Source organism: Rhamphochromis sp. 'chilingali', assembly GCF_963969265.1.
Source record: "Rhamphochromis sp. 'chilingali' genome assembly, chromosome: 18".
Taxonomy (NCBI): domain Eukaryota; kingdom Metazoa; phylum Chordata; class Actinopteri; order Cichliformes; family Cichlidae; genus Rhamphochromis; species Rhamphochromis sp. 'chilingali'.
Window position 1 is genome coordinate 35,392,923 of NC_137945.1, and position 25,961 is coordinate 35,418,883.

The 25,961-nt window shown below is 42.7% G+C and overlaps 1 protein-coding gene across 1 annotated transcript in view; it reads left to right on the plus strand.

Moving 5' to 3' along the window:
- Positions 1 to 974: 974 nt before the first annotated feature.
- reck (reversion-inducing-cysteine-rich protein with kazal motifs) overlaps positions 975 to 25,961 on the plus strand; it is a 100,997-nt gene continuing 76,010 nt past the window's right edge. The window contains exon 1 of the mRNA XM_080865841.1: positions 975 to 1,164. Coding sequence (XP_080721967.1) covers positions 1,092 to 1,164 — 73 coding nt within the window. The 5' untranslated portion in view covers positions 975 to 1,091. The remainder of the gene's footprint in view (positions 1,165 to 25,961) is intronic.

Below are 25,961 nucleotides of genomic sequence, written 5' to 3' on the forward strand. Positions count from 1 at the left end.
AAGCTATTTTATGCGGAGAGAAATACAGTAATGGAAGAAGCGAGCTAAGGCATAGCCTTTCAGTAAACGCGTAAAAGCGCTATATAAATACAGGCCATTTACCATAAATCTGTTAGCTAATATGGTGTGATATTATATATATATATATATATATATATATATATATATATATATATATATATATATATATATATATATATATATATATATATATATATATGTATGTGTGTGTGTGTGTGTGTGTGTGTTATTGTAAACATTCATTAAAGTCTTTCACTGTACTAAGAGTAACTTATATTATATTATATTATATTATATTATATTATAATATATTATATTATATTATATTATATTATATTATATTATATTATATTATAATATATTATATTATATTATATTATATTATAATATATTATAATATAATATAATATATTATATTATAATATATTATATTATATTATAATATAATATAATATATTATAATATAATATATTATATTATATTATATTATAATATATTATATTATATTATATTATATTATATTATATTATATTATATTATATTATATTACTCATATGGGTAGGCAGCCAGCGTCTGTAATACAAAAACTGCTCATCTGCCGGGACCACTCAGCTCGGAAACGCCAAAAACTCACTGAAATCCGACATTTTTCTTCAGTGAGTTCATTCTGAGATTAAAGTCTTTTATGTCAGATTTCTGCCTTTTTCTCTGACTCGTGTTTGATGACCTCAGTAGTTCTAAAGTCCAAAGCTGATTAGGAGTACTGACTGCTAACAGACTGTGCCTGGGAGGGACTAGTATAGACCTTTATGTGTTTTTCGCTGAGAAACATAATAACAGTGACAGTAAACATGAGGGTTAAACTGCAGCATACACTGAACAGACGTGGAACATCTACTTAACCGGACTCCGGCTTCAATCTGCGCATGCTCTCTGCGGTCGCCAAACCTGGGGTTGTGGACACAGGGAGGGATAGAGAGGGCAGCGAGAGAGCGAGCGGCGACCCAATGAGCAACATGTTGCATTTTCTATGTCTTCTTTTCCACGATGCACTTTAGGATTTCAATAAGATGCGTGTGTGTTTCCAGATAACCAGTTTCCTTCTCGCCGTAAACTTTTACAGCCGGCCAGTGCGAGCTCAGGGTGAGTGTGTGCCTTATATTCTTAAACTCGACTAACTCAGATGTTCGTCTGCTTTAATGTTGTGCTGAAAAAACACTGACTGTGTTTATTCAGTGACAACTGGCACAACTGAGATGTACTAAGACTCCACTTTCTTCATATTCTTACAGCCGGATACTTTAATGTGGGTAAATTTAGATACCACACAAAGTCGTCATTAGGTTTTATTCTGAAACTTTAAAGTGTTTGTGTAAACGTCCAAACGTATGATTACGGTTCACTGTTGATAAATAACAAAGGTTGTACTGCAAGCTACCGCCCACCGAGGAATGTGTAAGTGTGGAAATAACGGTTTAAACACTCACACACACACACACGCATTTGGAAAGTTGGAGCTCCACAGTGATTGGAGATTTTCCTACGCGACAGGATTTAGTGGTAAATGTTGGGCGTGCGGCTTTTCCGATCATCTGAATAACTTTAATATTAGTGAAAGCATTCAGGCGGGCGTTAGCTTTACCCTCCTGCGAAACGCGACGCATTGAGTTGACGTCCTGTTTTAAATACACAGAAGCCTTCGAGCTTTTAAGGACAAAGATCAAAGTTAATCTAAACTCCTCCCAAAATGTATCCTTCTGTCATTTATGGATATATGCTTTCAAAAGAGCAGATTTGTTCCTTGTGCGACAAATTACAGGAAGGAAACGGGGCGGACATAGCGGGTCGGGTGGGCGAGTTAAAAGCGAATGTGACGAGCAGTTTAACGTGTATATACAGAGCTGCTAGGAAGAAGTCTGTCTGTGCTTTATTTATCAGCAAAATCACTGTTCAGCTCGGCTCCTATAAATGTTCCCCAACACATGTGTACTTTAAATAAACAAAATGAAAATGTAGTCCTGAGTTAGGTCTCTGTCTGTGGTGAGAAGGGCACCACAGATGCTGTTTGAATAAAAGAAAGAGCCCATGTAAACATGAATGAAGAGCCAGTCATTAATGCTTTTCATCAACTCTGTGGAAGTTAGTGTCTTATCTAAAGGGACTCAACTAGCAGTGTGTGAACTGGCGAGCGCTTTGATGTTCAGTGCACATGGGTGCAGGATGTGGATTTGCTCTGGCTAAATATCTGTTTTTTCACCGCTTGCACATCTGTCCTCAACATGAAAGAAACAAAAGACTTAGATCCTCATTCGGGGTGCATATTGTTGGGCAGGCTGGCGACAGGAATAAGGCTCTCGCCATGTGTTATAGTGATGACCGGCCTTTAGTTGATACTGTTTTCTTCACACTTTGTGTAGAAATTCCACACATTATACTTGCTCTGCTGAGTTTTTTGCAAAATTTCTCTCGTCTGCTTGCTTGATGTGATTCAGTTGTGGAGGCTGGCCAAGAGAGAACGCATCTGGAACCAATTTGACTCCACGGAGCCCGAGGGGGAGAGGAGGGATGTAAATGGCAGCCCTTTTCTTTCCATGTCCACTGTGAGCAGACATGGGCCTGAGTCTCCGAAGCTTAATTATAGTTTGGTGAACAGCAGATTAAAGTGGAGCACACAGAGTTGCATTTCTTGGCCGGGGTTTGGAATATTGCTGGATTGACTCAGAAATAGATGGTTTCACCCAAACAGAAAAACATTTTTTGCTTTTTGTCAGACTAAAAAATCAAAGTTGAAAGAAATCCAAAGAAATGATAAAAGTAAACAAGGTTTGATTTGAGTTTAACAGGGCAACGATCTGTTCTCAAAACATGTAGCAGGAATTATCATTTTATGTTGTATCGATCCTTTCCCTGCCGCTTATCCTTTTAAAGGATTGTGGGGGGTCTGGAGCCTTTCCCAGTCAGGTGATAGGGTGGGTACACCCTGGACCCTGTCTGTGTGTGCTTGTTTGTCTGTGTCTATATGTCAGGTCGGGTCTTACACTCCACCTCTCTGGGTACATCTCAGGCCTTCCAAAGTATGGAGGCCTATCTCCCCTCACCACACTCCCTGCCGGTGACTGATGCCCTCAGGGGTCGGTGCGTTGGTGGTTCTTGGTGTCCGGGGCTGGGCGCTCAGGTGTGTACCAGCTCACTCCCGGTGGCTACTTGGCGGGGCCTGGTGCCTGTTGCTCGGTCAGGCCTCCTCCGGGGTGCGGGGGGCCCTCGGGCCTCCGGCCTCTGGGCCTGCGGCTCGGTTCACTCTGGCACAGCTGGCTGCCGGCAGAGCCGGCGGGCACACCACTGCAGCCCCCTCTGGCTTCTGCTCCATGGCTACTGGGTGCCTCCTCATCTGGGGATCTCCTCAGCTCCTCCCAGGAGGGTGGCATGGATGCCCCTCCAGTGGTCCTCCTTGGGCTCTTGTACTCTGGGGCCTCTGGATGTCTGGGGCCTGGATCTCCTCCATGCCTGCTTCATGCCCTGGGGGGCGGGGCTATGGCTCTCTACACCCTCTAGCAGATCGTTACATGTGGAAACCATTTGAATACAAGCGCGCTGATCCACACAGGTGTGCACACGGGTGTTCACTGTTCATAGACACAAACTACACCTCTATTGGTGCTATTTCCAAGCACATTGTGCGCTGTCGGTCCTGCTTGCTGCACAACAACATTCAATATTTAGTATTTACTGCTGTTTACACTCAGCTAGATTAACGTGATGGTGTTGTGTTTAGTATGTTGCTCTGTTTTTTGCTTGTTTTCTCTTAAGTTTCCTTTCTCACTGTCCCTCTTCCCTTCTGTTTTTCTTTTCCTTCCTCTTTCTCTCTCCCTTTCCTATCCCTCACTCATGTCTGTCCCGTCTGTAACAACTGAAAATAAAATAAACAATAACAACAAAGGTCGATCAAATGGACCAATACGGCAATGCCATGATGCTCCATTTGGCAAAGTAAATCCATTGGGTCTCCTTGTTGGTCTTCAGACAGCAATTCTGACGGCTAAAGAACCAAATGGGACAGGCAAAAAAGAAAAAGGTGACACTCTGCACTGGTTGCCAGTGTGTCACAGGGCTTTGGATTACTTTATATATTATCATGCTTTTTACAACTACATGAACGTACTATTGCTGTGTGATTTATTACTGAAGGTTACTCTCCACACCAACACCAACTAGATTTAAATCTTAATATAAATGAGTAACAGTAGGTGGACATTAGGTAAGGCTGCACTTTTTGCAGCGATCTCGTATAGAAAACTATTCTGTGTGTATCTAAAACAGGTCCGCAGCTCCGAACTGTAGTAAAGGGACCTCTGGCTGATACGTTGGGTTCGTGTCGGCTCGTAGCTGAAAACTAGCTTTACTTTGTTGTGTGGGTCAACTTTGCTAGCAGAGACAGAGAGAGGCGTTGAAAGGCTGCTGCAATGGAGCTTATTGTTTCAGAGGAAAACAGGAACACAGCGTACAGTCGAGTCTTAACAGCTTACTCACAGCTGGGCCACACTGCCCATCAGGCTACATTCTTTAGGGCGATGCCTGTAACTCTCTGCCTATTGCCTTCTTATTAAATAATTTTTTGAACAATAATTTTTAAAAATATTTCTTCACATCATTATGCGGCTGCAAGCAGAGGTGAGACAATGGCCGCGAGATTGAGACACGGGCATTTGAGCCTCTTAATGCGTGTTCTGTTTTAGTTTGTACTGGCATGGAATTACCAAAAACAGAGAGGGGACAGCCGAACATATGAAACAGGAAAAGACCGCCGTGTAATCCCTTTATTTCAACAAAGTAACTGTACTCTGAATACCACCTTTTTAAACTGTAACAGAATACAGTTACTCGTATTTTGAATACATAACAGCGGTACATGTATTCCATTACTCCCCAACACTGCAGATAGTTACCCTAGCCTCACTAACTTCATGTCTTTGGGAGGAAGTAGTACACAAACACAAGGAGAACCTGGCCTGATGAGGGAATTGAACCCATAACCTTGACACTGTGAGGTAACAGTGTGAACCACCATGCCATCCGTTATAATTCATGCCATCATACATTTTTTCTTAAAACCCTCACTTTGATAGTTCCAGCATTCCCAGTGTTTTGCTTGGACAGAGATGGCTGACCCCCGTACTTTGCTCCCCAGAGACTTAGTTGAAAACACATTGCTATCAAAGGCAGCAGCAGCATAGCTGTAGATTGTAAACACACATTTTCAGAACAAGAGAATGAATCTCAGAGTAACACATTATGACATTCATATGTAGGGTGTCATTAAATACCATTTGGTTAGCAGCTGTATCGCAGATCTACTTCCTGTGCACCTACAACCAATTTCTAAACTCTTTAAAAGTTGTATTAATGACTTTCAAATCATTTTGTGTAGTGACTTTGCACCAGTGCAGGCAGGAGGATTTTGTGGTTGATTCACTTGCAGACAAAGAATCCAGCTTCAAGGTGCAGCTCCATTTGTGCATCTTTATGCTTCAGTAATCAGGCTAAACAGCAGTCAAGTCTAAAGACAAGCAAGCTACTCCAAGGCAACCTAAACAATTCAAAACAACTGACATGCACACAAAGTGAAGCGGCCAACCAAAAGTACACACTACACCCTATTTATGTTACCTTAACGTTTCCTCTTTATTAGCTGAAAGATATCCCACACGACATGCATGCCAGTTGTAACTCCAGGAACAGACATGCAGTTATCCTTTTACATTAAGTCATGATTTCTGCCTCCAGCTGGAAACACACTTTAGTACGGGGCCTTTCTTCGTCAGCAACTCTTCCCATTCCCGTCTTGTCAATGAAAAGAGTCATAAAGTTGTGCTTTATGTCAGACCACTTAGGTCTTTCCTACAATATTTGCTGAAGCAGGTATTCCTTGGAAAACCTCCATGAGAGATCAGCCATAGACTGGACCTATACTCAGCAGTGACGTGCAGATGTGATCCTTTTGAACTTCCCTTAGGAAGCAGGCAGGAAGGGAGATGTCTTTAATAAGAAGAGATGATTGGGAGCAATGTTCCCTGTAATGTTTCATGTGTCTGAGCGAACACACAAACTGAGCGTCCCTTGGACCGCTGTGAGCGACATCAGACGTGTGCACTGTGGTCACGCCAGCATCCAAGTTACATGTTTATTAAAGTAATCAAATTACAGCATTTACATTTATGTTAGACTACTTTTAATTAATGCTTTAGCCCACTTACAATGAAAATTAAAACAATCTTCTTCATGACCTGTGCAGCATGTTAACACTATTGGAAGGAAAAATAACTTGAACTCCAATTTTGAAAGCACAACTTTATTTAAAAAAAAAAATAAAGCTCTGACTTGTATTATGAGTCTGTGGTCTGGGAGAGAGTCTGTAACTCTGTCTGCAAATACAGTAAATACTGACCAACGTTGGGCAATTAATTATATAGTTACTTCTTCAAAAAAGTAACTGAGTTATGCAAACAAAGTGTTTTGCAGCTGTTTATCTAAAAATGCAGCCAAGGTGTTTTTAAACAAACATTTCAAACTATTTACAGAACAATCAGCTGTTCTGCATCAAATCTGATGCCACACAAATTATTTGTGCCGCTCCAAAAATAATTTCTGTCCACTATGAGATGAAGGAGAACAACAGCCTGATACCTGCAGGCCTGACAGCAGCAGATGTGTCACTGCTGTAACACCTGTAACACTCAGCAGGCGCCTCATTGTTCTGACACACACAACAACACTACTGACTACACTACACACTAACTACACACTAACTACACACTAACTACACACTAACTACACACTAACTACACAAGATTAGCTTTGTCCGTCAGTTGTTCCGTCTGTCCTGCTCACGTCTCCAATGGTTGTACACGTTGTCATTAACGTGGCTTCACTCCACATCAGCCGCTTTGCTAAAACACCGGTGTCGCACATAAGGACGCTGTCACAGCCTGTCAGCCACGTTGATTAGCTGCGTATATACGAATGTGAATTGCATCAATGGCTGGACTGTGGGATAAGGTGGCATCGTTGTAATCCCATACTTGAGCAGCCAGTCACTGACTAACACTGCAAAAAAGAATTGTTAACGTATTTATTTTAATTTCAAATCAGGTTAGATTTGTTTTGTGCACAATGCAGATTTTCTGTGCGCAGAGACGTGCCAGCAGTGCGCAGCTTAGAGGGAACACTGATTGGGGGTTAATGCTTCTAAATCATTGGGGTCTTTACATGGCTTAGTGGTTGTTGTTGGCCCAGACAGGCATTAACCCTTCCACTGCTGCTCTGCTTTTTGCCACTTTCAGTTTGCTCCATGTCTCTTCTGACTGTTTCTCCTCATATTTAGAAGAGTTAAGTTCCAGCTTTTATTCTTCCTGTCAAATCATCCTGGACTCTGTGGCTCCATTAAGAACTAGGCAGCCTAAAGCTGAGCCTAATGACAGAACCTTTGCTGTCAGAAGGCAACGTCACCGAGCAGAACATCGGTGGGAAAAAAGATGAACTGCAGGTGTCATTTCAAAGTTTAAACCACTGCTGGCATCACAACCAAACATGTTGCAAACAGGATTTCTGCCGACAGTCATAACTGTCCTCGTGTGTTATTTAACACTTTTGTTCTTAATACTCCACATAATGTCTGTTTGTACGCCTCTCCAGTCATCTTCAGTGCTTCCTTATTGAAAATGTTTCCACCACCAGGGCTGGTATCACAGCTCCATCTGTCTCTGTCCCTGGCACTGCTGCTTTCACTCAGTTTAAGCCTTTGATGCTCTCACTTTTAGAGGAAATGGTTCACCATATTAAGCCCTCAGGTTCGTCCTGTGATCCTGTCCCTAACGATTTTTTAAAATAAATTTAGCGTAGTATAGGGCAGTCTGTTCTTACCATTATTAGCAGCAGTCTGTTCTCTGGTGAGGTTCCTGCAAAATGCAAATGTGCAGCAGAGCAGCCACTGCTTAAGAAGCCTGGCCTTGATCACGCTGTCCTGGCTAATTACAGACCTATTATAAGCTGCATTTCCTTTATAATGTTTTCTAAATATTTATTTGAAAAATATTTTCTAGATGAGCACCAAATCTGCATCAGTAAGGGTCTCTGACAACATCCTTCTTGCATGTGATTCTGGTAACCACGTTGTTCTGGTTCTGCTTGATTTAACCGCTGTCTTGAACACAGTAGACCATAACATTTTAAAATCTCGATTACATTACTCAGTGGGCACTTAAATGCTTTAGGTCTTTCTCTATTCTCTACCTTCTCTACTCTGAATCATCTGCTGCTTCTCTGGCATCCCAAAGGGCTCAATTTTAGGGCCACTGCTCTTTCCATTATACCTGCTTTAAACTTTTTACATTTTAATGAAAATAAAATAGAGGTGGTGGTGTTTAGAGCCAGTGGTCCCTGTCAGTCCTCCTCTGTTGATTTGGGACCCCAAACCAACAGAAGTATATTCTAAACCTGTTATTACTGAGCTTGGTTATAAGTTGAAAAGTCAAATCAGAGCTGTGTTCAGTTTTTATCATTTAAAGCGATTGGCAAGGATGAAATCGCTTCTTTTTAGGCAACACTGGCAAACAGTGATGCATACTTTTATGGATTACAGTAATTCACTTTGTGTGACAGTCAATCAATCGTTATTCTTGCGTCTGCAGCTGGTTCAAAATGCAGCTGCATGACTTTAACAGGAAACAGGAACTCGTGAAAGAGAGCACATAAGCCCTGTTCACTGCACTGGCTGCCTGAGTTCATTTTAAAAGTCTTATATTTGTTTTAAAATGTTCTCACAGTCTTGCTGCAGCTTACCTCTCTGAGCATCTTCATCACTACATGGATGTCAGATTCTAAGGTCAGCTGACCAGCTGCTCCTAGAAGTACCAAGATCCAGGAGAAAGCTCAGAGGGGGCGGGGCTTTCTCTACTGTTGCACGTTAGCCAGGCCACTTTTTAAAACGCATCTTAAAACCCATTTTTATTTGTTGGCTTTTGACCTTAGCAAGACTTCACTTTTCTTTTCTTTTTTTACCTTTTTAATTGGTTTGTTTTATATCTTATGCATTTTTATTTTGTAGTTCCAATGTACAGCACTTTGTGTCAGTTGAGTTCATTTTAAAGCACTTTATATGGTATGGTGTTGTATGGTATGGCATTATTGGATGTGTTAACATCTGTTAACTATAGCTTCCACTTAACAGAGAGCATTTTGCAGTTCCTCTTCATTAAGACTCTAAGCTTTAACAATCGAATTAAGGAGTTTTTGTGTATTTCCAACTACATAGTTTTTACAGCTCTCATATTCACACTCCTATTCAACACTTTTATTTTAGCTGTAGAAGCAGCAATAGCTGTCTCGATCTCAAGCTGTTCCCTTCTTGCCTTTAACTTACATTTTTCAGTGCCTAAGGCTTTTCTTTGTGTCAAGGATGCTGCATATGCAAGCAGAACAGCACACTCTGCTTCCTCTTTCTGCTGTACAAACAATATGGATGAAATTTGATGAGCAGCCACCAGCTGAGCTTCTTGCAAAACTGAGACCTGATTTCTTTTCAGCTGGTGTAGCTGTCAGTGACACGCTGTCATCTGGGCTCAAATCTTCTTGATGCTGTTTTCAGCTTCAGTTATAAAGCCACTGAACTGCTCCTCTTTTAGAATAGAATAGAATAGAATTCAACTTTATTGTCATTGCACATGCACAGGTACAGGGCAACGAAATGCAGTTTGCATCCATCCAGAAGTGCTTTAGTGATATAGATGTATTACAATATATATTAGCAATAATATAGATATGTGAGTATATTACAGAAATGGGTCTATTATGGTATGTTATAATGTACACGGTATGAAGTATGTTGTGAATATTCTATAACTATAAGTATGTACAGGCTGTAGTGAGTACAAGCTATGTACAGGCTATGAACAGGATATAAATATGAAAAACTATACAGAATATGAAATAAATAACTTTACAGAATCTGAGATATACAGCTATACAGAAATGGGAACTATGCAAGTTGTAAACAGTTGTAGGATTAAAGATTATTGAATGTACAGAATGATTATTTACACAGAGCTATACAGTAGTGCAGTTAAGATAAGTGAGGGTGTAGATAGTTTCTACAGAGGCTATATAAAGTGCTAGTGGTTGTGAGTGGTGGTTCAGTCCATGTTATTATTGTGTGTTTGAGGGTACAGTTGTCCATTGTGGGTGTGTATGTTCAGTCCATGAGTTTAACGTGGGTCAGATGTCAGGAGGCAGAGTTCAGGAGTCTGACAGCTGTGGGGAAGAAGCTGTTCCGGTACCTGGTGGTCTTAGTCCGGAGGCTCCTGTAGCGCCTCCCAGAGGGCAGGAGGGTGAAGAGTCCATGTGATGGGTGACTGGGGTCTTTGATGATTTTCCCAGCCCTTTTCAGACACCGCTTCCTGTAGATGTCTTTTATGGCAGGAAGTGGTGCTCCGGCGATGCGCTGGGCAGTTTTCACGACCCTCTGCAACGCCTTCCGGTCCGAGGCAGAGCAGTTCCCGTACCAGACTGTTATACAGTTGGTCAGGATGCTCTCGATGGTGCAGCGATAGAAGTTCACCAGGATGTCTGAGGACAGGTGGTTCTTCCTCAGAGTCCTCAAGAAGAAGAGGCGCTGGTGAGCCTTCTTGACCAGCTTGGAGCAGTTGGTCGTCCAGGTGAGATCCTCGGAGATGTGGACTCCCAGGAACTTGAAGCTGCTCACACGCTCCACAGCCGTCCCCTTAATGTGGATGGGTGGATGTGGGTCAGCATTCCTCCTGTAGTCCACGATGAGCTCCTTGGTCTTCTCGGTGTTAAGCAGCAGGTTGTTTCTGTCGCACCACTCAGCCAGACGATCCACTTCCTCCCTGTAGGCGGCCTCATCGTTGTCACTGATGAGGCCAATCACCGTGGTGTCATCTGCAAACTTAATGATGGTGTTGGAACCATCAGCAGGTCTGCAGTCGTGGGTGAAGAGGGAGTAGAGGAAAGGGCTCATCACACAGCCTTGTGGTACACCGGTGTTCATCGTGATTGTAGATGAGCAGTGGTTATCCAGCCGGACATGTTGGGGGCGGTTGGTCAGGAAGTCCAGTAACCATTTGCAGATGAGGGAACTGATGTCCAGGTCTGTCAGTTTCCTGATGAGTTGTGAGGGGTGGATTGTATTGAATGCTGAACTGAAGTCTATAAACAGCATTCTGGCGTAGGTGTTGTTGTTGTCCAGGTGTGAGAGGACAGAGTGCAGTGCGATGGAGACTGCATCCTCTGTGCTCCTGTTCTGGCGGTATGCAAATTGGTGGGGGTCCAGGGTGGGGGGGAGACAGGATTTGAAGTGTGCTAGGACCAGCTGCTCTAAGCACTTAGTGATGATGGGGGTGAGTGCTACTGGGCGGTAGTCATTGAGGCAAGATGGGTTGGAGTTTTTGGGTATCGGGACGATGGAGGTGGATTTGAAGCAGGCCGGTACCACAGCGTGGGCCAAGGACAGATTGAATATGTCTGTGAGCACTCCTGCAAGCTCCCCAGAACACGCTCTGAGAACACGCCCGGGGATGCCATCGGGACCTGCAGCCTTGTGGACATTGATCCTGCTCAGCACCGCTCCTACATCGGTGGGGGAGAGAGTCAGAGGTTGGTGGTCTGGCGTCACGTCTGCTTTGGTTGTGGTTGTGGGGTTCCCTCGCTCAAAGCGAGCATAAAAGTTGTTGAGCTCGTTGAGGAAGGAGACATCAGAGGATGCGGGGGAGGGTTTGGTGGTCCTGTAGTCTGTGATGGTCTGGAGTCCTTGCCACATGCGAGATGGCTTTTGGACTGAACCAAAACATGTGGTCCACATTCTTTCCATCTTCTGGCAACACATGTGTTTGCACATGTGAATTCTTCATGTAGTTCTGAGAAAATATTTAAATGCTCATCGGGTGGCTGTAGCTCAGGTGGTAGAGCTACAGCCACCTGATGGTGGCTCTAGCTCTGAAGGTTGGTGGTTTGATTCCTGGCTTCCCCTAGTCTGCATGCCAAATATCCTTGGGCATGTAGACTTGGGCAAGATACTAACCCCAAGTTGCTCTCCGATGCATCCATCGGAGTGTGAATGTTAGCTATAAAGCACTTAGAATGATGTGCTGGTGTAAATGAGTGAATGCACAAGTTGTGTAAAGTGCTTTGAGTGCTCAGATGAGCAGAAAAGTGCTATGTAAGAACCAGTCCATTTACCATCAACGATGTCATTAGTCCATCAATTGTATTCATTTTCAAAGTGGACCAAAGCGTGGACCTTTTTGTGTTTATGTGCCTGCCCAGCTGTTCTTCCAGACCCTTCAGGGTTTACCTTTGTGCCCCCTTGTGGCCAGTCACACTACTGCAGCTTGGTTATCTGGAGCTAGACTCTTGCATGCCTTCATCCTTTTACACAGCTTCTAATTTAACAGGTGTTCATGAAAACATGGTCTATGACACAAAGGCTCATTGGCTCATTTTATTAGAAGCTGAGTAACGTAATGAGGCAGAACACTCAGAAGCAGGATGGTTTTACTTAATGTAGTGGCTTATCTTCTTATAGTATATGAATTCCCGCTTACTTGGTTGTTTTGCTTCCACCATGATAAAAATCACCCTTCCTGCACAGCTTTTTCTCTCTCCCAGTTGTACTTCAAGATCAGTTAACCATCAAAAATCTGTTTCTGCATAATTCGCTTGCTTATTATGCACCAGTCTACTGTTGTGTACAGTGCTGTCGCCCGCTGTCTATTTTTGTTTGTTTGTTTTTCTTCAAAAATGACCTCTGACAATAAAGCCTCATTTCTGCTGTTCAGTACCAAAGATGTTGAAACTTTTACAAATGATGCCAAATTGCAAAACTCTTAGCCGTGTCTCTAATGAAACCTCTGTAACTTTGCTCTGCTTTACTTCAGCAGCATCAGGTAATCATGTTCTTATGTTGATTCATGTTTTCTTCAGTTTTTGATCTACTGCAGAACTGACTTTATAAAGCCAGGCCAGGAACATCTCCTTCATATTTTTCTGTCTCTTATCTTCAGTTACTTTGACACAAAGGCATCTGCTGTGGTGCTTACACCTTCAATGAAGTCTCACAAGTGTCAGCTTTGTTTTTATACATAGATATGGATATGTAGTGATAAATGATCATAATTATAATATTTCTGAGTGTCTGAGTCAAAATTGAACCAAATCGGGACCTTGTGAATCCGAATTGAATCAGTTCTAGAAATCAGTGACGAAACCCAGCCCTAGTGATCAGTCCCTTACAGTATGAATCACCTGTTGTTGTCACGCTGTATAAATAAAATTGAATGGAAACATTTAAGATGGACAGGTCCCAGCAAGCCAAATGGAGTGCAGCTCTGACAGTGGCTGATTGACAGTAGCTCAATAAGACTTTCAGTTGGCCTAAAAGTGATTCTGGCAAACCATCAGTCGACTCAGGAGGGGAAAGCAGTGCTTTACTCACATTGTATGCAGCGGCAGTGGGATGCTGCTGACTTCAACAGAGGATATAAGCAGGCTGTAAAAGGAACACTTTAAAGATCTCCGCAATCCCACTGCCATACCCTTTGCAATGGAAGCAGAGTCTGGGGATCTTCTGGTTGCATGAGCTGGACGAGGTAGCCAGGGTAAGGAAAGTCTGGGCTTCTCTTCTCAGACTGCTTCCCCTGTGACCTGAAACCAGATAAGTGGTGCAAAATGGATGGATGGATGGATGGATGGATGGATGCATGGATGGATGGATGGATGGATGCATGCATGCACGGATCGATGCATGCATGATGCACGCATGGATGGATGGATGGATGGATGGGTATTTCACATTAACCTGTCACCTCATCTGCACCTTATCTACAGTGGTTATCATATTTACACATTCGGCTGGTCATAGATAAATTAGCACAGGTGTATTGTTTTGACTGGGTCCATAATGAGCTGAGATTATCCTCGTACTAACAAATTCTCATATTGGACCCACTTGGTGGATTTAAATGTCGTCATGTTTACCGACACAGACATGCTCTGTTCCAAAGCTGAACTTTTAGCCGTTTGGTGGTGTTTTTGACAGGAACTCTTGAAAAGGAATGTCTGCCCTTCGGTAGACATCAGTAAACAATGGCATCTGGGCAGTGGATTAAGAGCCAGATTTCTTCCTCCTCTCTGGTGCTCCTCCCCTGGGTGTCGCCCAGGATGCTTTAGTTTATAGACATTTGTCAAGTAGAAATATTGCTGTTCTAACATTTCACCCTCTGCTTGTGCCTGTACTTGTTATGTCATTTCCTGATCCATACACACATGATACACTCAAAAAGCAATGTATTAGACATTATGTTACGTAAGGCCCAAAATGGCTTCCGTACAAGAAAGTAGTAGCTCTAATATTGACCAGTAACGAACCACCACACGCACACTGTAATGGGTTACACAAGATTTATTTGTTCTTTCTCCGGGTAAAACTACTGGCTGAAGACACAACTCTGGCCAGGAATCCAAGGCCCAAAGCCACCGCGGTCAGGGTTGTTAGCCTGGTTACAAACAGGGGAAAGGTGGTCACTCGGAAGAACAAGCAGCCAAAACGTATCAATCCTGCAGCTTCCTCAAAAAGGCTTGCCACCCACCTTTTCAGGCTTGACTTCGTTCGAGGCTGGGTCTCCACATCACATCCTGGGAGCTGGAACTTCCCCAAAACTGGTCCAGTTTCCTTGTCAGGGGCACAGAGAGTCTCCAGTCCAGTGTTTGTTTTCCTGCCTTCCAGCACATCCACTCACATCCCAATAAGAATGAGTCCTCCCTCCAACATCCTCAGTTTATTTTAAAAGCAAAACCAGGCCAGGTTAAAAATCTTTTCCATTAAAATGTGCACACTTCATCCTGGATCTTCGAAGCTTCCCTGCTTCACCAGTGTCCTACAAAAAAAAAACCAACGACAACCCCTACTTCCTCTTTCCTCTCCCCTTTATAGAGAAGGGCTCCAATCCTCCCCAATCAGCTGCTCCCTGTATTCAACTCCAAATAGCTGGCAGCTGGACTAGAGTAGAATCTCCACTCCCACATGGGTGTGGCCCACACCTCGCATCAAACACAAAAAACACCAAAGCATGCAATTAATACAAAACAAAATCTAAAGAAATGCCAACCCAAAAGCTTAGTGGGGATTCTCTCCATCCTTTTCCACCATGCTATACTCTGTAACAATTACTCATTACTTTAATTTATAGTAATGCAGTAGGTTATTTAATTATTTACTTGAAAAAGTAATTTGTTACACTACTCAACGCATTGCTTTGATTTTACTTACGATTTTAAACATTTACTGGTATAAATGGATGCTACAGATACAGCTCCTTTGAAATGACAGACTCACGCTACCCTCCTATCATACTGACTTTATTTTCTCTGTAGACAGTGTGTACATATTAAGGGTGTAAAACTATTGCAGTGTGAACTCGTGCTTTTAGATATAGAAACTGTAGTAAGAGAGAGCGAGACAGGAATGATTTCAGCTGGATTTTTATTCTTATTTCCACATATAAGGAGACATATTTGGACTTACATGTGTGCAAACATTGTCAGTTATGAAGTTTAACATATGTAGATACTTACACCCTCTGAGTGACGATTACAGTAATGCAGATGTTCAAACCCAAACAAACTAACTTTGTCTCACTGAGAAAACAAACTGAAAACCTGCAGATGAAGAAATTGACCTACAGGCAGAACTGCAGTAGCACTTTCAGTAAATCTATGACATTTTGCAAACATCTGTACATTTTGTTCACAATGTTCTCAGGAACATTAATGAAATAACAGTGTATACCTGTTTCACATTTTCACTGCCTAACATCTACTCCTACTAGCAGCGAGTGAGAGATCAAATGAGTATTATTTAGTATGATGAATTAATACTGAGCCAGCTGAATTTAGCTTTCTGGTGTGTCCCTTCATAACAGTCCCAGGTTCTCGTGTTGCCTACCCTGGTTCAGAATGATTATTACTAACACAGGCATGGTGCTAAGAATAAAACAGGCCCGTGTGCATGTTCAAACATTTTGTATACACCTTTGTTTTTGTGCAGAATAAGAAAGTTGAATGAATAAATTCATCCAATTCTGTTGTTTGAGGAGGCAGACGCTTTCTCCAAGCTAATCTAGAAGTACCGTATTTCCCGGACTACAAAGCGCACCTGAATATTAGCCGCACAAGCTAAAATCAGGGGAAAATCCTGTTTTGTACATACATTAGCCGCACCTGACTAAAAGCCGCAGGTGTTTCAATGTTGACTTATCATATGTAAGAGAATATGCACAAAGGGAATTGTCAGGAAAGAGATGGCTGTTTGGAAACACACCCCTAACCCTTTTATTAATATTTTGAAAAACAAGTTATGGGTACATATTTGCACATGTAGTACATAACAGTAACCTACAGCACACCAGGAAAATAGATTCGGACTACCTTTTAGGCTCAGGTGCAGTGACACGGCTTTAACAAGAAGAAAAGTCAGTCATTCACCATCTTTCTCTTCTTCCTGCGCTCTAAAACCACCAAAGTCCTCTTCTCCAATGTCGGAAACGAACAGGCTCAGGATGGCTTCGTCATCCACTCTCCGCTTCTCTCCTTCGTTGTCACTTTCAAAACCAAATAAATCCTCGTTGTCAGTGTCAGAGTCGAACACCCTCAGAAGGGCCGTGGCGGTGTCCTCCTCTCCATCATGCAGCAGTCCAGCCCTTCAAAATCCGTTGGTGATCGTGGATGTTTTCGCACTTTTCCACGCTGTCAGAATCCACCGGTGGAGTTGGGCATAACTTGCTTTTCGCAAGTTTATCGCCGCTCGTCATCCACGCCTCCCGCTGAATGCGTAGCGCTACTTTGAAGTTTGTTTTTCGCGCTACTTCGTACGGCACTACGTTGCCTGGCGGACGGACATGTGACTAACATACCACTCTTGAACCCCGATCCTTCCGCCAGGCAACGTAGTGCCGTACAACAGCGGAACAAACAAAACAAATCGTCTTACGATATCACAAAAATCATGGAAAATCCATAGAAAAGCCGCACCTGACTAAAAGCCGCAGGGTTCAAAGCTTGTGCAAAAAGTAGCGGCTTATAGCCCGACAATTACGGTACATTTCTATATTGAGTAATACACAAACCATTTTTTAAATTCCACCTCATGAGGATATTTTTTTTTCCAATGCATTGGGCAGGAAGGAATATGATGCATTTGCTTCCATGTGTGGGCTGCAGCAAACACAATCATGTGGAAAGGTCTTTACGTATCCTCTGCCAGAACCTCTGCACAGGCATACGGGACCACATAGCATGCATGTAGTTCTCAGTGGAAATGCCTGAGCATATGCTTGACTCTGCGTGCCTCACATCCTTTCTTCTGTGTAGTGTGCTCCATGGACAGTTTTGTATTGTATGAGTTGTAAGTTCAGGCTTTTAGTCATTTTGAAGATGTTTAAGCCTCTTTGTGTCCAAAGGTTTGATCTGGATTGATTGATTGATTGATTGATTGATTGATTGGTAATTTATTTCAACATGTGAACAATATACAAGTACATTTAGAAAAGAAATAAGAGAGAAAAAAAATACTATACAAATTACATACAAAAAACCATTCTGATTAATTTACATGTTGAAAGGGAGTGGGAAGAAGTATACACTTATTTAATCCCACCCCTGTCCCATAAATTATCAGTGAATATTTAGTCAGCTTCCTTACTGATATAATTTGTAATAAAAATAGTGAACAGATTTCTGATATACTATATACTATAATATCACATCATGAATTTTTTGTTTGTTTGTTTTTAAATAGAGACATTCACTTAATTTAAATATTTTCCTTTTCTTTATAGATCGAGAAGATCATATTTTTATAACTCTTTTTGAACAGTTTTATGTTTGGACATTGCTTTAATTCCATATTCAGTTTGTTCCATAGTTTCACTCCATGAACAGAAACACAAAAGCCTTTTCTTGTAGTACGTACCTTCATTGTTTTGAAGTTACAAAAACCCCTTAAATTATAACTTCCTTCTTTAAAAAAAAACATACTCTGAATATTACCTGGCAGTTCTTTATTTTTTGCTTTGAATAGAATTTGTGCTGTTTGGAATTTCACTATATCGTCAATTTTCAATATTTCAGACTGCAAAAATAGTGAGTTTGTATGTTCCCTATAACCTGCATTGTGGATGATTCGAATTGCTTTTTTTTGAAGAGTAAAAAGTGAATGTAATGTGGTTTTATAGTTATTGCCCCAGACCTCTGCACAATAGCTTAAGTATGGTGAAACCAGTGAACAGTAGAGAATATGAAGTGATGTTCTGTCGAATACCTGTTTTGCCTTGTTTAGTACTGCAATGCTTCGTGATACTTTGGAATGAATATATCTTACGTGAGCTCTCCAGTTAAGTTTTTCATCTATTATTACCCCCAGAAATTTATTTTCACTGACTCTTTCAATATCAACACCATTTATTTGAATCTTTGCATTTGTATTTAAACTACTATTTCCAAATAACATAAGTTTAGATTTATTCAAATTTAATGATAATTTGTTTTTATCAAGCCAGAACTTCACTTTACTTATTTCATATCCTCCAATAAATTCTGCAGATCATCACCAGAGCAAAAAATGTTTGTATCGTCAGCAAAGAGAACCATTTTTAATACTTTGGACACTTTACAGATGTCGTTAATGTACAAGTTGAAGAATTTTGGACCCAAAACTGACCCTTGGGGTACACCACAAGCAATGTCCATACATAAGGAGCAACCACCATTTATTTTCACAAACTGCTTTCTGTCACTTAAATAACTCCGGACCCAATCTAAAGCGACCCCTCTGACACCATAACGTTCCAGTTTTCTTATTAATATATCATGATCTATAGTGTCAAATGCCTTTGTCAAGTCTATGAATAACCCAGCCACATATTGCTTTTTGTCTATGGAATTTGTGATGTATTCTATTGAATCTAATAGTGCCGATGATGTTGATCTGCTTGATCTGAATCCGTACTGACTCTCAGTGAGTAGTTTATGTTTATCTATAAATTTTTCCAGTCTGTTTTTAAACAGTTTTTCAAGAACTTTTGAGAATTGAGGTAGTAAAGACAGAGGCCTGTAGTTTGTGAAATGGTGTTTGTTTCCAGATTTGTATAGAGGTTTTGCTTTTGCTATTTTCATTCTGTCTGGAAATCAACCAGTTTGAAATGGTAAATTACAGATGTATGTAAATGGTTTTATAATAGCCTCAATGACTCTTTTAACCACTATCATATCAATATCATTACAATCCAAAGATTTGTGATATTTACATTTTTTGACAATTTCAAGAACTTCATTTTCATCAACGGCTGTGAGAAACATAGAATATGGATTTCTGTCAATCAGTGTATCGGGTTTTTCCTGTGCTTTCCCAGGATGAGTGATTGTTCTTGCTAAATTTGGTCCAGCAGTTACAAAGAATTCATTGAGACTATTTGCCACAACATCCATATTGTATTCTTCATGGTCATTACAAATGAAATACTTGGGATAGTTCTTTTATCCAGTCCCACATTTTATAACACTGTTCAGGATTTCCCATAATCTTTTATTATTATTTCTATTTATATCTAATTGCTTCTGTTGGATTGTAGTGTTATTTTATGCCATGTTATACCCCGAATTAAAGATTGTGAATTATTATGTAGTTTAGTTTGCATTTTCCTCCTGAATTAGAAGAAGCTGATAACTATTGCATTAGTTAAACTGATTTGCATTACATTAAACTGCTGACTTGTTGTGAATGAATGACATTGTTTTATGATGCATTATACTGCTGAGTTATAAGAAATACTGTTCGCAGAGAGTTATTGTCTTATTTGTCTGATTAGAAGAGAACAGAATATGCTGGAGTTTTCTGCCCCATCTCAGCAGGAGCAGATAAACAGGGAGCCAAGGTCGTAGCTTAGACGCCGTGTGAGAGAAAGCATGCGAATGTTTAGGCTTTTTATGATAAGGTGGAGGCACCAGACGCTATAAAAGTCTGAGCAATGTTCCACCATTTTGAGATCAGAGGCTGTCTGCATACAGTGTCCATCTCCCACGCGTGTGATCATTAAAATCATCGTTTGACTCAACCCGGCCGGACCAGTGTTGTTATTGTGGTTTTTTCTCTTGTCTCCATCCCCAATTTTGAACTCGTAACAGTTCTTATAGTATTCCATTTTACTAAATCTAAGTATATTAGTTAACCTATTTTTATATCTTTTGTATCTGATTTCAGCATCTTTAGTTCTCGTTCTTAAGAACTCTCTGTATAGAGCATTTTTCTTTATACATCCATTTTGCAGACCTTTTGTTATCCATGCACAGTCCATATATTTCTGTTTCCTACTATATTGCTTTATTGGACAGTTGGTATTGTACAGTAATGTAAATATTCTAAGGAATTTATTATAAGCACTATTAACGTCCTGTTCCTGATATACTTCACCCCAGTTTTCCTTCAATAAATCTTTTTTAAATGCATTCATTCTTTCTTCTGTTCTTACTCGTCTGTACTCTTTTTTACTGTCCATTTTATTAGGGCCCGAGCACTGACTGTGCGAAGGCCCTATTGTATCTGCTCTGTTTCTTATTATTATTATTCAGGCAAAACAAGGGCCATTTTGAGGGCCTAAACATGCTCAAAAACTCATGAAATTTTGCACACATGCCAGGTCTGGTGAAAAATTTTGTATTTTAATGGTTTTACATATGAGCACTGGGAAATGGCTCTACAGCGCCACCTATGCCTTGTTAAATGCAGCCCTACGACCACATCATTTGAGCTACATGTATGAAATTTGGCACACATATGTATCATGCCAAGACGAACAAAAAAGTCTTGGGGCCCATTGACGCAAACCCAACAGGAAGTCCGCCATTTGGAAGAGAATGTGACATTTTGGCTCTAATTTTGCCGTTTCCATGCCTCGAACTTTTGCGAACTCCTCCTTGGGGTTTGATTTCATAACCTTCATATTTGGTCAGTGTCAACTACACCCTTGTGCCATGTTAAATTGCGGAGCTTTTGAGTTTTCACAATACGGTGAGGCCGTGGCGCCATGGCGAATTTCGATGACTCGCCATGAAAATCTTATTGCCTCTCATTTTGTCATACATTTTCTGACCTTGACCAAAGTGAACACATATGATAAGGCTCCACCCCTGAACATATTTCAACTGCCATATTTGACATCAGCAACAGCGCCACCCAGTGGGAACAGGAAATGTCATGTTTTACACTTTGGGGTACAGTATAGTGATGGGTGACATCTGCAGCCTCAAATTTCTCCAGGAAAGGCGTAAGGAGTTGGTCTTGGGTTACAGTGAAAACTGTGACTTTTCACGAAAGGGTGTGACCTCAGCAGCATGGCGAACTTTGATATCTCGCCATGAAGAAACAAATTAGTATAACTCCATGAAATCCAGTCTGATTAGTACCAGACTTTACAGGCATGATGTCAGACCCGCCCTGACCAGATTGATGTGCCCATTGTCAGCAATACGTACAGCGCCACCTAGTGGCAACAGGAAATGTCATGGCTTTAATTTTGTTGTACTGATTTTCACAGGTTCATCGTGGCCACCTCAAAAGCGGTGAATATCACCATCAGTCCTTGATGATGGTTTAATGCAAAAATTGTGACTTTAAACTGAACGGCGCACCCTGGTGGCAGCGCAGTCCACCATGAAAGATGAAGTGGCTTTTGAGGGGCTTGGAAAGTTTATAGAGGCTTTAAACTTGGCCCACGCCTCCAATGTGATGAAGGCTTTGTTGTTATGTAACCATTTTCCTTGAATAGTGGAAAATGGCTCCACAGCGCCCCCTACAAAACTCCAAAATATCAGCCCCTGCTCTGTGTTTTATCTATGAGTCTGAAACTTGGTAAGCTTATGGAAGATCTTAAGATGTACAAAAAAGTCTCTTGGAGCAATATCCCAAATCCAACAGGAAGCCAGCCATTTTAAAGTTAATGTTTAATTTTGGCGACATTTTCCCATCTTTTCAGGCACCGTACTTTGACGAACTCCTCCAAGGGATTTCATCAGATTGGACCGATCTGCAGTTTGTGGAATCTAAAGACCTTTGTGATGTTAAATTGCGAAGCTTTTTACGTCCAGGGAAACGGGGTGGTTATGGCGGCACTTAGAGTTTGAATCACTCGCCAAAAAGCAGTAATCTGCTGTCACTCAAAAACACAATGTCCAATCTCTCCCAAACGTCTCAGGTGTGATGAGACTCAACCTCGGAAGTGTTTGTTATGCCATTTGTACATAATGGTTAGAGCGCCACCTAGTGGAACGACTAACTAATCATGAATGAATGAGTTGAAATGTTAGCTTGTGGTTAAATGCATGAATTCCATCAATGTGACATCAGATCGGTCGTGCTGGTTTTAGGTGTTGGGCGTGGCTCGACGCGCCGGGGGTGCGAGGGCCCTCATAACGCTGCTTGCAGCTTTAATTAGGGCCCGAGCACTAAACGTGCGAAGGCCCTATTGTATCTGCTCCGTTTCTTATTATTATTATTCAGGCAAAACAAGGGCCTTTTTGAGGGCCTAAACATGCTCAAAAACTCATGAAATTTTGCACACATGCCAGGTCTGGTGAAAAATTTTGTATTTTAATGCATTTACATATGAGCACTGGAAAATGGCTCTACAGCGCCACCTATGCCTTGTTAAATGCAGCCCTACGACCACATCGTTTGAGCTACATGTATGAAATTTGGCACACATTTGTATCATGCCAAGACGAACAAAAAAGTCTTGGGGCCCATTGACGCAAACCCAACAGGAAGTCCGCCATTTGGAAGAGAATGTGACATTTTGGCTCTAATTTTGCCATTTCCATGCCTCGAACTTTTTCGAACTCCTCCTTGGGATTTGGTCGTATAAGCTTCATCTTTGGTCAGTGTCAACTACACACCTGGGCCATGTTAAATTGCGGAGCTTTTGAGTTTTCACAATACGGTGAGGCCGTGGCGCCATGGCGAATTTCGATGACTCGCCATGAAAATCTTATTGCCTCTCATTTTGTCATACATTTTCTGACCTTGACCAAAGTGAACACATATGATAAGGCTCCACCCCTGAACATATTTCAACTGCCATATTTGACATCAGGGACAGCGCCACCTAGTGGGAACAGGAAATGTCATGTTTTACACTTTGGGGTACAGTATTGTGATGGGTGACATCTGCAGCCTCAAATTTCTCCAGAAAAGCCTTAAGGAGTTGGTCTTGGGTTACTGTGAAAACTGTGACTTTTCGCAAAAGGGTGTGACCCCAGCGGCATGGCGAACTTTGATGTCACGCCATGAAGAAACAAATTAGTATAACTCAATGAAATCCAGTCTGATCAGTACCAGACTTTACAGGCATGATGTCAGACCCGCCCTGAACAGATTGATGTGCCCATTGTCGGGAATACACACAGCGCCACCTAGTGGCAACAGGAAATGTCATGGCTTAAATTTTGTTGTACTGATTTTCATCGTGGCCACCTCAAAAGCGGTGAATATCACCATCAGTCCTTCATGATGCTGCAGTGCGAAAATTGTGACTTTAAACTGAACGGCGCACCCTGGTGGCAACGCTGTTCACCATGAAAAATAAAGTGGCTTTTGAGGGGCTGGGAAAGTTTAAAAAGTCTTGAACTTTGGCGCACACCTCCAATGTGCTTAAGGCTTTGTTGTTATGGGATCATTTTCATTGAATATCCCAAAATGGCTCCACAGCGCCCCCTACAAAATTTCAAAATCACAGCCCCTGCTCTGTGTTTTATGTATGAGTCTGAAACCTGGTAAGCTTATAGGAGATATCAAGATGTACAAAAAAGTCTCTTGGAGCAATATCCCAAATCCAACAGGAAGTCAGCCATTTTAAAATTAATGTGCAATTTTGGCAACATTTTCCCATCTTTTCAGGCATCGTTCTTTGACGAACTCCTCCAAGGGATTTCATCAGATTGAACTATTCTTCAGTGTGTGGAATCCAAAGACCTTTGTGTTGTTAAATTGCGAAGCTTTTTACGTTCAGGGAAACGGGGTGGTTATAGCGGCACGTGGACTCTCAATCACTCGCCAAAACGCAGTAATCTGCTGTTACTCAAAAACACAATGTCCAATCTCACCCAAAGGTCGCAGGCATAATGAGACTCGAGCTCGGAAATGTTTGTTATGCCATTTGTACATAATGGTTAGAGTGCCACCTAGTGGAACGACTAACTAATCATGAATGAATGAGTTGAAATGTTAGCTGGTGGTTAAATGCACTCCTCCTTGAATCGCTACCTTATCTTGGTGGAGGGGTTTGTGTGTCACAGGGATCCCAGGGGCTATGTTGTCTGGGGGCTTTTGCCCCCTGGTAGGGTCTCCCATGGCAAATTGGCCCTGGGTGAGGGACCAGACAAAGAGCGATTCATAAGACCCTTATGAAAAGGACACCGAGGGAACAGTTTACCCTGCCCGGGATAGGGTTACCGGGGCCTCGCCCTGGAGCCAGGCCCGGGGAGGGTGCCCGAGGGCGAGCGTCTGGTGGCCGGGCCTTAGTCCATGGGGTCCGGCCGGGCACAGCCCGAAGAGGAGACATGAGCCCATCCTCCCGCAGGCCCACCACCCACAGGAGGTGCCATAGGGGTCGGGTGCATTGTGTGCTGGGTGGCGGCCAGGAGCGGAGGCCCTGGCGGACTGACCCCCGGCTGCCAAGACTGGCAATAGGGACATGGAATGTCACCTCTCTGGTGGGGAAGGAGCCTGAGTTAGTGCGTGAGGTTGAGAGGTACCGGCTAGATATAGTCGGGCTCACCTCTACGCATGGCTTGGGCTCTGGAACCAGTCTCCTGGAGAGGGGCTGGACTCTGTCTCAGTCTGGAGTTGCCCTTGGTGAGAGGCGGCGGGCTGGGGTGGGTATCCTAATATCCCCTCGGCTTGCTGCCGGTACGTTGGGGTTTTTCCCGGTGGACGAGAGGGTTTGTTCCCTGCGCCTTAGGGTCGGGGAACGGGTCCTGACTGTCATCTGCGCTTATGCGCCGAGTGGCAGTTCAGAGTACCCAGCCTTCTTAGAGTCCCTGGGGGGGGGGGGGGGGGGTGCTGGAGGGTGCTCCACCTGGAGACTCTGTTGTCCTGCTGGGAGACTTCAATGCTCACGTGGGTAACGACAGCGAGACCTGGAGGGGCGTGATTGGGAGGAACGGCCTCCCTGATCTGAACCCGAGCGGTGCTCTGTTATTGGACTTCTGTGCTAATCACAGTTTGGCCATAACGAACACCCTGTTCGAACATAAGAGTGTCCATAAGTGCACGTGGCACCAGGACGCTCTAGGCCGTAGGTCGATGATCGATTTTGTAATCGTATCAGCAGACCTGCGACCATATGTTCTGGACACTCGGGTAAAGAGAGGGGCTGAGCTGTCAACTGATCACCACCTGGTGGTGAGTTGGATCAGGTGGCGGGGGAAGACGCTGGACAGACCTGGTGCACCTAAACGCGTAGTGAGGGTGTGCTGGGAACGTCTAGCAGAGGCCCCAGTCCGCGAGATCTTCAACGCACACCTCCGGCAGAGCTTCAACAGCATTCCGAGGGAGACTGGGTACATTGAGTCCGAATGGACCATGTTCAGCGTCTCCATTGCCGAAGCTGCTGCATTGAGCTGCGGCCGCAAGGTGGTTGGTGCCTGCCGTGGTGGTAATCCCCGAACCAAATGGTGGACACCAGAGGTGAAGGGAGCCACTAGGCTGAAGAAGGAGTCCTATCGGGCTTGGTTAGCCTGTGGGACTCCGGAGGCAGCCGACAGGTATCGACAGGCCAAGCGGAATGCGGCTCGGGCAGTGGCTGAAGCAAAAACTCGGGTGTGGG